This window comes from Watersipora subatra, chromosome 7 (assembly GCF_963576615.1).
Source record: "Watersipora subatra chromosome 7, tzWatSuba1.1, whole genome shotgun sequence".
Classification (NCBI taxonomy): Eukaryota; Metazoa; Bryozoa; class Gymnolaemata; order Cheilostomatida; family Watersiporidae; genus Watersipora; species Watersipora subatra.
Window position 1 is genome coordinate 51,587,394 of NC_088714.1, and position 12,910 is coordinate 51,600,303.

Consider the following 12,910-nt stretch of genomic DNA (forward strand, 5'->3'; position numbering starts at 1 on the left):
CACCAGCCTCGAAGGTTTCAGAGTTCTCCACAGATGGGAGGATGTATAAAGACTCTAACGGGACTGGACTCTAAAATTGGACTGCGTATAATTATGTGATTACATTACCTGATTACAATACGTATGTGATAGTAAGATTTCTATAAACTGTTTCAGAATATTTAACAAAGAGAGCCCCTTGCCATTATCTATCTGTTCTTTATTATACATAACGTTTGTATCAATAACTATATTTTTAATAGAATAAACAATAAAAACATCTATCATGAAAATTATATTTCCATCTTTCTTTTCTTTTTTGGCTTTCTAAAACAAGGAGTCTCTTTGCCGTAACAATATACTGCTGTCTAAAGAATGTTTTTTTTGCACAGGCTACTTTTTGCACAACGATAAAAGTTGTTCGAGACAGTTATAATTTAAAGTTTAAACCATTAAACTTTAAACCATTTAAAGACACACTGAAAACCACATACCGAACAATAGTACCGACAATACCGTACTTTCTTAGTTGGCAAAGGATACCGAAGATGGTAAATACCGAGGATACCGATACAGGGAAAACCGATAAAAAAGTGCAAGGATATCCGATCCGGCACTAAATTAGATACCGGCCCAACACTAGTATCGTCTCATTGTTCATGAATAATTTTCGGGAGTTGTGTGCACATGTGCATTTATCATAAATCTCCCAACCAATCGCTTCGCTCTGTTTGGTCGTGAGAATATATATATAATAGAATATAATAGAATATTGCTAAATGTAATGGAAAATATAATATTGTTGAATATATATAATAGAATATAATAGAATTTTGTTAAATGTACATGTAATAAAAAAATATAATATTGTTAAATATATATAATGGAAAATATAATATTGTTAAATCTATATAATAGAATATAATAGAATTTTGTTAAATGTACATGTAATAAAAAATATAATATTGTTAAATATATATAATAGAATATTGCTAAATGTAATAGAAAATATAATATTGTTAAATATATAATAGAATAGAATATAATATTGTTAAATGTAATAGAAAATAAAATATTGTTAAATATATATAATAGAATATTGTTAAATGTACATGTATAATAGAAGATATTATGAAGGAAACGAAACAAGAACTATAAATCTAGCGAATAACTTTCATTGACTGCATCTCAAAGTCGTTTTACCATGTACAGAGGGTTGTCTATAACCATCCTTGTATGACCATCCTTACCTGCTCTTATAGGTTGGTAACTGTGACTCTAATCCATATCTCTGTGTGTAATGCAATGCCAGTCTGAAATAGATTATAACTTGATATGATGATAAAATGTGATAAACAAGCTATCGGAAATCTCTCTGTCAATATGAATAGATGAAGAAGCACAACAGCTGTGCGGCATCAAACATGACTTGTGTCAAAAATGTATAGCGAGTTTTGTGCATCCACAAGCATCAAGGCAGCGGATGACGATGTCTTGATGCTTGCGTCTCAATGTCTTGATGTCTTGATTCTCAAATTTCTGTCTAAATCTCCCACAATCTTCTTCCCGTGCAGGCCATTGCAGGGTAGATTACCAACTTGGTATTTTTTTAACCAACTTCCTAATACTATAAAAACATAGAGGTGGCCAGTTTCAAGAAAAAACTTAAATTACATCTTTTAATAAGTGAATAAAACCTAATTACTCATAAAAACTGATTTTGATTACACAATGACAACAAGCCCAACGCCACGACTAGCTATGCTAATGCGTATTATGGGCTTCATCGCTCGTCCGGTTTTTTTCTTTTGTTTAAATACTGTTAATGATGAAAATAAATCAAAAATCAAAATTAAACATGACTAGTGTTAAAAATATATAAGAAGTTTTGTGCATCCATAAGCATCAAGGCAGCGGATGACGATGTTTTGATGAATGTTCAAAATCAATTGTGGGCATTGGTTAAAAGAGATGAGTATACAAGACTTTAAGGTGTATTTGAATTTGCTATAAGTAGTAGGTAGATACAATGCGATAAAATTCCAACAATTACTTGTATAGTATTTTTTTACAGCAATTGGAGTGAAGACTCTCTAGGAAACATTGGGTGTCAGAAGCGTCACTAACACTGGCTATTGAAAAGTGGTGCGAGATCTTGATCTACGCTTAATGTTTCCTGACAAGGTAAACCACAGCTAGTCATATGACAAACATCTTTGGTTAAAATGCAAATTTATATGTGAGCATGGGCTTCAAAATGATTACTCCTAGAGAATCCAAAAGCACTCTGATTTCATCAACCAAACAGTTGCGTAAAAGTTTTGCTCGCTAAACGTAACCTCTGAGTCAAAACTTGCAAGCCCTTTTTTATATACACGTACACGTACTTTTAAGATCGCGTTAAACAAGAAACTACTATTAGTGTTAATTCCAACAATTTTAGCCATTTATTTCTCTGCTATTTTCCAGACAAAGTAAACCACAGCTAGTCATATGACAAACATGTTTGCAAATTTTTATGTGGGCGTAGGCTTCAAGATCATTACTCCTAGATAATCCAAAAAGACTCTGATTGCATCAACCAAACAGTTGGGTTAATTGAGTTTATCTCTCCCCTATTTTCTGAAAACTTTGCAACGATTTGTTGATTAATAGAGCCATTATTTTCTAAAACAGTCTTTAGGACGTCGCCTCACAAATTAAACATCATCCGACCACAATTAATACAGCAAAATCATCCCTTGGTTTTGGCAGCGTAAGAAAAATCAAATAAGGTGCTGAAAATATTTCAGTTACCAGTATGCACTTACTTAGGTTGATATCAAGCTAATGGCAACCAGCTCAGTGTGAAGGTCATTCACAAGAGTTTAATGAATGCAGTCACTTGCTGAAGGCTAACCTACAATGTCTTCAATTATCGGTATGTACTTACGTAGGTCGAGATCAAGCTAATGGCATCCAGCCAAGTGTGAAGGTCGTTTGCAAGAGATTAATGAGTGCAGCCTCTTGCTGAAAGCTGACCTACAATGTCAACACAAACTTTCTGCAATGATTTTAGGTAATAAGTATGAACAGACGAGCCAAGTCTACAATGAACCATCCTCCAAAGGTATGGCTATGAATATGTAATTAATATAGTTGGGCTACTGATGGTCTCAGAGATCATGATGCAATGTTAGAATTTCATCTTTGTCATGTGACCTATAGTAGGGCGTATGAATCATGTGATACCGAACGATGTAAATATTCTCACTACTTGTTATTTCCTAGTTGTGTGTTATACCTGAACATACAGTGAAGGAGAGCTATTACAAGGGTTATTCAATACGTAGTACAAATTTTGAAAATATACTTTATGAATGGGAATTGTCATCACATATCGAAAAATTCAACATTTTAACAATTAAACTTTCATATTATTCATATTCAAAATGGCGGTCAAGCCGAAAACATGCTCACACACGGAGCAAAAAGCCGTTATAGGATTTTTCATAGGCGAAGGTGTAAAACCAAGTGTCATACAGAGTAAAATGGAAGATCATTATGGCAAAAGCCGTATGCTCAGTATGCAGATCTGGCACTGGTCAAGCGAATTACATATTTTTGGACCATTAAAGAACCACATGAGAGACAAGCATTTCACTACTGTTACAGGCATCATTGAAGCAGTGAGTAAATGGTTTAGAATCCAGCCGGCAGAATTTCATTCTGCAGGAAATGAGAACCTTGCAGGAAGGTGGAGCAATTGTACAGAAAAAGAAAGGAGACTATGTTGAAAAGTGAATAAAAATGTAAAGCTCTATCTTATTGTAATAAAATGTTATGACAAAAATGCACTACTTATTGACTGACCCTCGTAGAGCCACCAATATCATCCATGCACTTGTTCATCAAAGCAGTGCAAAATTGTCACGTATTCATATACTGCAGTATGAGTCTGATTGACAGCTGAATGACTAACTACTTTTATCTGACAAGCTAAGCAGGTATTCTTATCTAGCGCTTATCAGCCTAGGCCAAAGGCTGGTTCACACTATATCGCCGTAGGTCGGCCCTTTCCTTGTGGCGTTCATCATCGATTATGTGAGCCGTAAGCCGATGGCATCGATGAAGAAATGCAGACGCCAGGAAAGTTTGCAGCTGTCAAACTTTCCCGATATTTCGCCGAGCATTGACGACTGCTTGTACAATGTGAACCATTTCGGCGATGGTAGTTGGCGGTCGCTGATAGCGTTATTTATGTAATTCCATTTACGATAGTCGCTGCGGGACTAGTATTTGATTCAATCATGCAAAAACAAAAAGGTTTTTTAGCAGAAAAAATTAAAAAGAAAAATGATAACACTACGTCATTGAGTATTTTCTGGGTTTGTGATAGCGTGAACATTGTTACCATTGACGATCACCGAAGTATTGTGGCATCTACGCCGAAATGCGGCGATATAGTGTGAACCAGTCTTTAGGTTGTACAAAGGACATGATTTGAATAGATTTTATTCCATCTGAGGTTGTTTTGCATTCCATGAATTTCTCATTGAAGTTTTGTGTCTACTAGACTTGATTTTGGTTGAAAAAGTAGCATCTGTTGCAAAAACAATCATCTGATTTTAATGAATATTTAATATTTATAATAAAGATAATAAAGGACGGTAATCAAAATCCTTGTTATTTCTGAGAGCAAAAGCATGACTGTGAAAGTTGGAACAATAACAGCCAGTTTGTATGATATGGTTGGTCTTGGCCCATTGGAGCTGGCAGTTTTAACCACATTCTCAACTGACAAATAACCTCCAACCAATCCCAAGTTAATTTAAATACGTCAAACTAGTAGTACTGGTCATTATAGACACTAGTATATACTTCAGAGAGCTCCAAGGTGAATACTTTGTGCTTGTTAGTGTCTGGTAGTAGAGTTGTCTCCCCTGCTACGGTTGGCATTTTAAAGATAAACTTACACAAAACTTCAGTAGATTTTATCCGAAAGTATCGGTATTTTTCTATCATTTGCGATTGCTGCTGACGTTTGAGGTGATCTGACTGCCAGCATGTTGCAAGATTAAAATGGACAAAACTTGATCGCGGTTAAAATACTGAGAAGAACAATGCATGGAAAATGATGTCACTAGTTGTTATCGTTACTAGTTGATAGTTGATATAGGCTAGTGCGATCAAATAGCAGCGTTATGCTTCTCTATTCTGTCGGTCTGTTTGACAAAAGGCAACTATTATAGTGTCAACTATAATCGCAATTTCACTTGATCTGGTCATTTTAATCGCGATCAAACTTTGTTGATTTTAATCTTGAAACATACTGACAGTCAGATCACCTCAAACATACTGACAGTCAGATCACCTCAAACATACTGGCAGTCAGATCACCTCAAACATACTGACAGTCAGATCACATCAAGCATACTGGCAGTCAGATCACCTCAAACATACTGGCAGTCAGATCACCTCAAACATACTGGCAGTCAGATCACCTCAAACATACTGGCAGTCAGATCACCTCAAACATACTGGCAGTCAGATCACCTCAGACATACTGGCAGTCAGATCACCTCAGACATACTGGCAGTCAGATCACCTCAAACATACTGGCAGTCAGATCACCTCAAACATACTGGCAGTCAGATCACCTCAAACATACTGGCAGTCAGATTACCTCAAACATACTGACAGTCAGATCACCTCAAACATACTGACAGTCAGACTCCCTCAAACATACTGGCAGTCAGATCACCTCAAACATACTGGCAGTCAGATCACCTCAGACATACTGGCAGTCAGATCACCTCAGACATACTGGCAGTCAGATCACCTCAAACATACTGGCAGTCAGATCACCTCAAACATACTGGCAGTCAGATCACCTCAAACATACTGGCAGTCAGATTACCTCAAACATACTGACAGTCAGATCACCTCAAACATACTGACAGTCAGACTCCCTCAAACATACTGGCAGTCAGATCACCTCAAACATACTGGCAGTCAGATCACCTCAGACATACTGGCAGTCAGATCACCTCAGACATACTGGCAGTCAGATCACCTCAAACATACTGGCAGTCAGATCACCTCAAACATACTGGCAGTCAGATCACCTCAAACATACTGGCAGTCAGATTACCTCAAACATACTGACAGTCAGATCACCTCAAACATACTGACAGTCAGACTCCCTCAAACATACTGGCAGTCAGATCACCTCAAACATACTGGCAGTCAGATTACCTCAAACATTCTGGCAGTCAGATCACCTCAAACATACTGGCAGTCAGATCACCTCAAACATACTGGCAGTCAGATCACCTCAAACATACTGGCAGTCAGATTACCTCAAACATACTGACAGTCAGATCACCTCAAACATACTGACAGTCAGACTCCCTCAAACATACTGGCAGTCAGATCACCTCAAACATACTGGCAGTCAGATCACCTCAGACATACTGGCAGTCAGATCACCTCAGACATACTGGCAGTCAGATCACCTCAAACATACTGGCAGTCAGATCACCTCAAACATACTGGCAGTCAGATCACCTCAAACATACTGGCAGTCAGATTACCTCAAACATACTGACAGTCAGATCACCTCAAACATACTGACAGTCAGACTCCCTCAAACATACTGGCAGTCAGATCACCTCAAACATACTGGCAGTCAGATTACCTCAAACATACTGGCAGTCAGATTACCTCAAACATACTGGCAGTCAGATCACCTCAAACATACTGGCAGTCAGATTACCTCAAACATACTGGCAGTCAGATTACCTCAAACATACTGACAGTCAGACTCCCTCAAACATACTGGCAGTCAGATCACCTCAAACATACTGGCAGTCAGATCACCTCAAACATCAAAAACAAGCTCAAATGATAGAAAGATACAGACACTTTCTGATAAAATTTACTAAAATTTTGCGTAAGTTCAACATTAAATTTCAATAAAATTACTAATAAAAATCCTTAAAATCATATGACCAACAAGACTATGTTAATCAGTGTAGAGCTGTAGGCACTGTAGCCGGTACAACATGAATCACATAAAAATAAACATAGTACACAGAAATAAACAAACAAATAATTTAAGAGTTAGAATGGTAAATATTGTAATTAAATTGTCGATTAAAAGTAAAGTTTCTGAGCATTCAGTAGTGAAGTACAATAGCAGTTGAAAAGGCATTGCAATTACAGGGACTATTTCTATACCTGAGTGTTTTTCAAATCATCATCTCACTAAAATTATCTTAATCCAAATATAATGCCTTCCTCCCAATTCTAGCTATATTCTTATAACTGATCTGAGCTTCTCACTAAGGAAGTCATTAAAATCTTCCAACATATAACCTGACATCTAATGTATTCATGCTTCAATTAATGTCATCAATGATATACAGCCACCCATTATGAGCGGCTGTATATCATTGATGTCGTCTACTTACTATTGGATAATCGTGTAGGCTAATACAAACCATTATACCATACCATTGGTAGCGCGGTAAGCTTCACAGTAATTATAAAAAAAACATTTGTTATGAAATGGTAACTTTTCACATTCAATAAACACACCAGAAACTGAAAGCAAAACAAACCTTCGATATATAAATTTCTTTTGTGCTTACTGTATTTGTGCAAACTTTGCTTACGAAAGACGGCCGAAATATGCAAGTTTCTTGCGCAGAAGATTTGCGTGAGACTAGCAAAAAGCGTCAAGCTCTCTTACTAGCGGAATTAGACTGATCGCGGCAACCACAGTAACCGCGTCTATAATTGCCCAGTGCTCTTTAATACTCGTTAACGAGTAGGCGCGCTACCTTGACGTTTCCGTAGCTTTAAATAGATATGGTTATGCCAAAATTTTTCAAGGGGAATCCCCGCAATAACTCCCTCGATTGGTATTTCCAGAATCTGTTGAGCGACAGCGAATTTTGTACAGTACAGATTGCGTTCTCGGTACTCAGTGCCGCGTAGGAGAGAGCAGGGCGGTTAAAAGAAGTGTACATGTATGGAGCTTGATAGTTCCCAGAATAATAGACCGCACCCACTATTTTTAAATACATGTAGTCTGAAATGGAGAGACTCCAACATTAACAAACAAAAATAACTCCCATTTTCTGCAACTCTAAAATTGATTATATAATTATACAATTGAAAGAGAACAGAATTCCCTACAAGATGATGCCGATCTATATATATAAATCTCAAAATTTGTCGTCCATCCAGCTATAGCGATTAAAGCCTAGCAGGGAAAAATCCATATCACAGAAGATTTGATCTCGGAATCTCCCATTCAGAAGGTGACAAGCTAACTCATTAAGCTACACATAATGCAATGGATTCATTGGGGGATATGAGCCATTATCTGAGTTAAAATATGCATAGCGACTCTGTGTTATGCGCACCATCACTAAAGTTTGCTCTCACGGCTCTTATTAGTAAGTTAGGCAATACGGATACTAGTTTACTCGAGTTAGCCGATGGCAACTACATTACCTATCACTGTTTATAAGCTGTTTTAGTACTCAAGCAATGCTGGTCATTCATTTAGTAATTTATAATTTAAAAGGAGATAACCTTTATAACTCAAATTCTGACAGGTTTTGTTTTTCAACTCGTAACTGGTTTGTGTTTCTAAAATAATTAAACGATTGATGTCTGTGAGAACACTGTAAATGCTTCTAAACAGTCAACAGATAAAACAACACAGTGGCTGGCAACAATATTTACTTAAACCATAACAGTCACGAACAACTTTTATCGTATTTACTAGGTAAATCAGACACGCTGATTCCGATTTTGTGCTCAAAATAAAGATTAGTCCACTAACCTTCAAAGTCATTTAGGCTTTTTTAAAGCGTTTCAATGTCCGTTTCGAAAACAACACAATCGGCATTACAAGCTCCGCCCATAAATATGTGACGAAACCTAGCTTTTTCAGAAGCGGAAGTTCGGAATGTTTAGTCCGATTTAGAATAATAGAGATGGGTGTCTTAAAACCCATTATTATCTAAATCCAGCCTGTAAAATACCTTCAGTTTTTTATGAAAGGGATATAAACTATTTAAAATTGCTCGCAGCTTGCTACATGACGTTTAAATGGGCTGGACGCCGAAAAAAATTAGTTCAAGAAGCGCGGTTTTATGACAAGCTAGCGTTGTTATCGCGCTTTTTAAATATGCAATGCTAAATAGCTTATCTACCTTTCTGAAAAGACTGATATTATTTTTAAGGCTGAATTTAGATATTAATGGATTTTAAAACACCCATCTCTATTATTCTAAATCGGTCTAAACATACCTACGTAACTTCTGTTCCTAAAAAGCTAGGTTACGTCACGTATTTATGGGCGGAGCTTGTTATGCCGATCGTGTTGTTTTCGAGACCGATATTAAAACGCTATAAAAAATCCTTCATTACTCTGAAAGTTAGTGGCCTAATCTTTATTTTGATTACAAAATCGGAATCAGCATGTCTGATTTACCTAGTAAATACGATAAAAGTTGTTCGTGACAGTTATGGTTTAAATAATGTGTGTGGATGCCTTTCCTTAAACTGCCTGTTTCACAAGGTATTTATCAGCTCAGGCGAGAGCACAGCAGCAATTGCAATTAAAGTGTTATCTCAAAAAAATTTCAGTATATATTACAATACAATTTGATTACAAAAATACATAGAACAGAAATGTAAAGCTCAGAGTTGGAATTATAAACACACGAAAAAACTGCTTCCCTTACATAGCTGCATTTTCACCTGCTAACACACATTTAAGAAGGTTCTTTCGCATAAAGTAAGGAGATTTATACACAGAGTAAAAATGAAATAGTAAAAACCACCACCTCAGCCTGACAGGTGGGATGGCAGTGGCAAGGGCGAGGATCATGTCTTTGGTAGAGTTGCTTGCTTGGAGACCTTGAAGACAATTCTGTGGAAGGTGACGGATATACAAGTGGCCTTGTTGGGGGCATCGGAGACGAAAAGGGGCCTTCTCAGATAAAAAGATGCCTCAGTTTGGTAGACTGCATTCTTGAAATGCTCTCGTAGAATAGGGTTCTTCAATGCTTCATGTAATGGGAACTGAACCCGGCAGTGAGGACAGCACATATGAAGATGATGTAGATATCAGAGCACTCGAAGCAGCACTGCATCAGTATGGTTGCCAGTGAAAAGTTCTGATAAAATGCATTGTATTTATAAGAAATATGCAGTTGTATTAGAGACATACTTTGTTAAGCAAGCGTAAAAACAATTAAACTGCTGTCGATTGTTTAATTAGTGTAACATCCCATTTGCAAAGGAATCTGCTGCGCCCCTTTACTCCTCTACAAGGAATTACACCACCCACAGTATATAAAACATATGTATTAGTAGATACATATTTATCAAATATTTATGGTAAATACAGTCCAGAGTGAGCATAGAATTAACTGCGCATAAAATTAACTGCGTGGAGTCTTACCTGTACTCTAGATTGCTTGGCTCATCAAGGCTCTTTTCATATGATGTGCCTCGATTGGCTTCACCCTCTGCCAGGAAAGTTGACTTGGTAACTGGTCAGTCCTTCCAAAGCCAGCTCGGTAGCAGGTTGGACTTCCATCTACCGGCTCGGTCAGAGATCATTCTTCATCTCTGCCAGCTCGGTGGTTGGCTGACTGTCCTACTTGCCAATGTGCTATATTCGTGTTATGTTACACTGCATTGTATAATACTAGGAGTTGTGTACCTCCGGTTTTTGTGTTAAAGGACGTCATGTAAATACAGTCAGTTTACAGACATACAATTACAGACATACAATATCAGTGTTCACGTCCTGAATAAATAATCTCCTACCATCTAACTAGTAACAACTACACATGGTGGCAGCAGTGTTTGTATCATGTCTGACGAAGAGGGGGAAGCCGGTGATGCTGATGAACAAACGGTGGAGCCATTAAGAGTGCATTATTCTGCACCCAAGCTGTACCCACCTGACAAATTTGACTTTGCCGAACCTGCCGGTTGGAGGATATAGTATAGTAGATGGAGGAGGTATAGAGAAGCAAGCGGTTTGGATACTAGACCTCAGCGTGAACAGATTAACACTCTTATTTATACGTTAGGGGAGCAAGCAGAGGATGTAGTGCTTAGCCGTGGAATAGAAGAAACTGACTATGATTCTGTGATTGATGCATTCAATGAATACTTCGGAGTTAGGAGAAATCTCATTGTTGAGAGAGCTAAATTCAACAAACTGACACAAGGTAGTGATTCTATAGATGTGTTTATTCACAATCTATATCGCCAAGCCGAGTTTTGTGACTATAGAGATCTACGGGAAAAACTAATACGTGACAGATTAGTAGTGGGCGTTACTGAAGACAAGTTGAGTGAAAAACTACAAGCCGATGCAGATCTGACGCTTGATGAAGCAGTGATGATAGCTAGACGCTTTGAATCAGCTAAACAAGCACAGTCAGTAGTCAGGGGATCAGCTGTAGATGTACATGCAAACAGATTCAGTTCACGACAGTTACAACATAGCCGAAAGAATGACACATCTAGCTCAAACCGAAACTCTTACTTAAAAGGACACAAATCATCGAATACTGGTAATGTTAGACACAGGCCGACAACCCAAGGACATGCCAATAGCTTTGACAACACTTCTGCAAATAATAGGGTTGCCTCATCTATCTCTAAAGACCGATGTCAACGCTGTGGAAAAGCCCCACATTCCAAAGACTCCTGCTCAGCATTGAGATCTACATGTACTGCATGTGGCAAGAGAAACCATTGGAGGCAAATGTGCTTCTCTGGAAAATCTGTGACTGAAGTCAAGTTGTTTACTGGAGAAATCAAGAACAGCGATAGAAATGGTAGTAAACCATGGATGGCCAAACTAGCCATTGACATACAGGGACATACCAATACAGCAACATTTAAACTAGATTCTGGTGCTGCAGCAACTGTGTGTGGACCAAAGGCTATATCCGCTCCATTGCAGCCCAATACTAAGAGACTAAAAGGTCCTGGTAATTTAGAAATACCTTGTGTTGGTCAAACTGATGTAATTCTTACACATGGTAACAAATCTATATCAGAAACAATTTACGTTGTGCATAATCAAGATGTGAACCTATTGAGCAAATTGGCATGTCAAAGTCTTGGTTTGCTTGCTTGTAATGTTGATAATGTTGATGATTTTGTGAATGGTGTTGATAATTTTGTTGATAAAAGACTTTTTCAGGGTCTAAGAGCTGTAAAGACTGAATGTGAAATCAGACTGACTGACGATGCCAAGCCGTACAGTATATTTGTGCCACGAGCCGTACCCTTTCCATTACTTGACAAAACTAAGTTAGAATTAGAGCGTATGAAATCTTTAGGTGTTATTGTAGAAGCGAAACAGCCTACAGAATGGTGTGCATCGATGGTCGTTGTACCTAAACAGGACAGTGTTCGTATCAGTACAGACTTTACGCAGCTAAATAAGTACGTACGACGTGAAGTTTTTCTCATGGCAACCGTCGAGGACAGTCTGTCAAAACTTAATGGTGGTCACATATTTTCAAAACTAGATGCCAACTACAGATTTTGGTAAATACCATTGTCTGCCAAATCCCAACATCTCACCACTTTCTTGACACCATTTGGATGTTTCTACTACCGTAAATTGCCATTTGAACTAAAATCAGCTCCAGAGATATTCTGCAGAGAAATGACAAAAATATTGGAAGGTATCACAGGTGTCGTAGTACATATAGATGATGTATTAGTGATGGGTAATGATGAGAGAGAGAGCATAACTCCCGTTTATCGCAAGTGTTACGCCGCATGCACGACGCTGGTCTAACATTAAATCATGCCAAGTGTGCTCTAAAGAAAACGTCAGTAGAGTATTTAGGGTATCGCATTGACGCTAGTGGTATTCACGCAGGTGAAA

General features: G+C 37.7%; 1 protein-coding gene across 1 annotated transcript; it reads left to right on the forward strand.

The window, feature by feature from the left end:
* The first annotated feature begins 10,864 nt into the window (after positions 1–10,864).
* Positions 10,865–12,568, forward strand: LOC137400871 (uncharacterized). The gene is made up of 2 exons (XM_068087215.1): positions 10,865–10,985; positions 11,088–12,568. The coding sequence occupies exons 1-2, from the start codon at positions 10,865–10,867 to the stop codon at positions 12,566–12,568; spliced, it is 1,602 nt and encodes a 533-aa protein (XP_067943316.1).
* The last annotated feature ends 342 nt before the right edge of the window (positions 12,569–12,910 follow it).

Coding starts and splice junctions, on each gene's coding strand:
- LOC137400871 (XM_068087215.1), top strand. CDS start 10,865: ATGTCTGACGAAGAGGGGGAAGCCGGTGATGCTGATGAACAAACGGTG. Junction 10,986..11,087: donor TGACTTTGCCGAACCTGCCG/GTTGGAGGATAT, acceptor TTTATACGTTAG/GGGAGCAAGCAGAGGATGTA.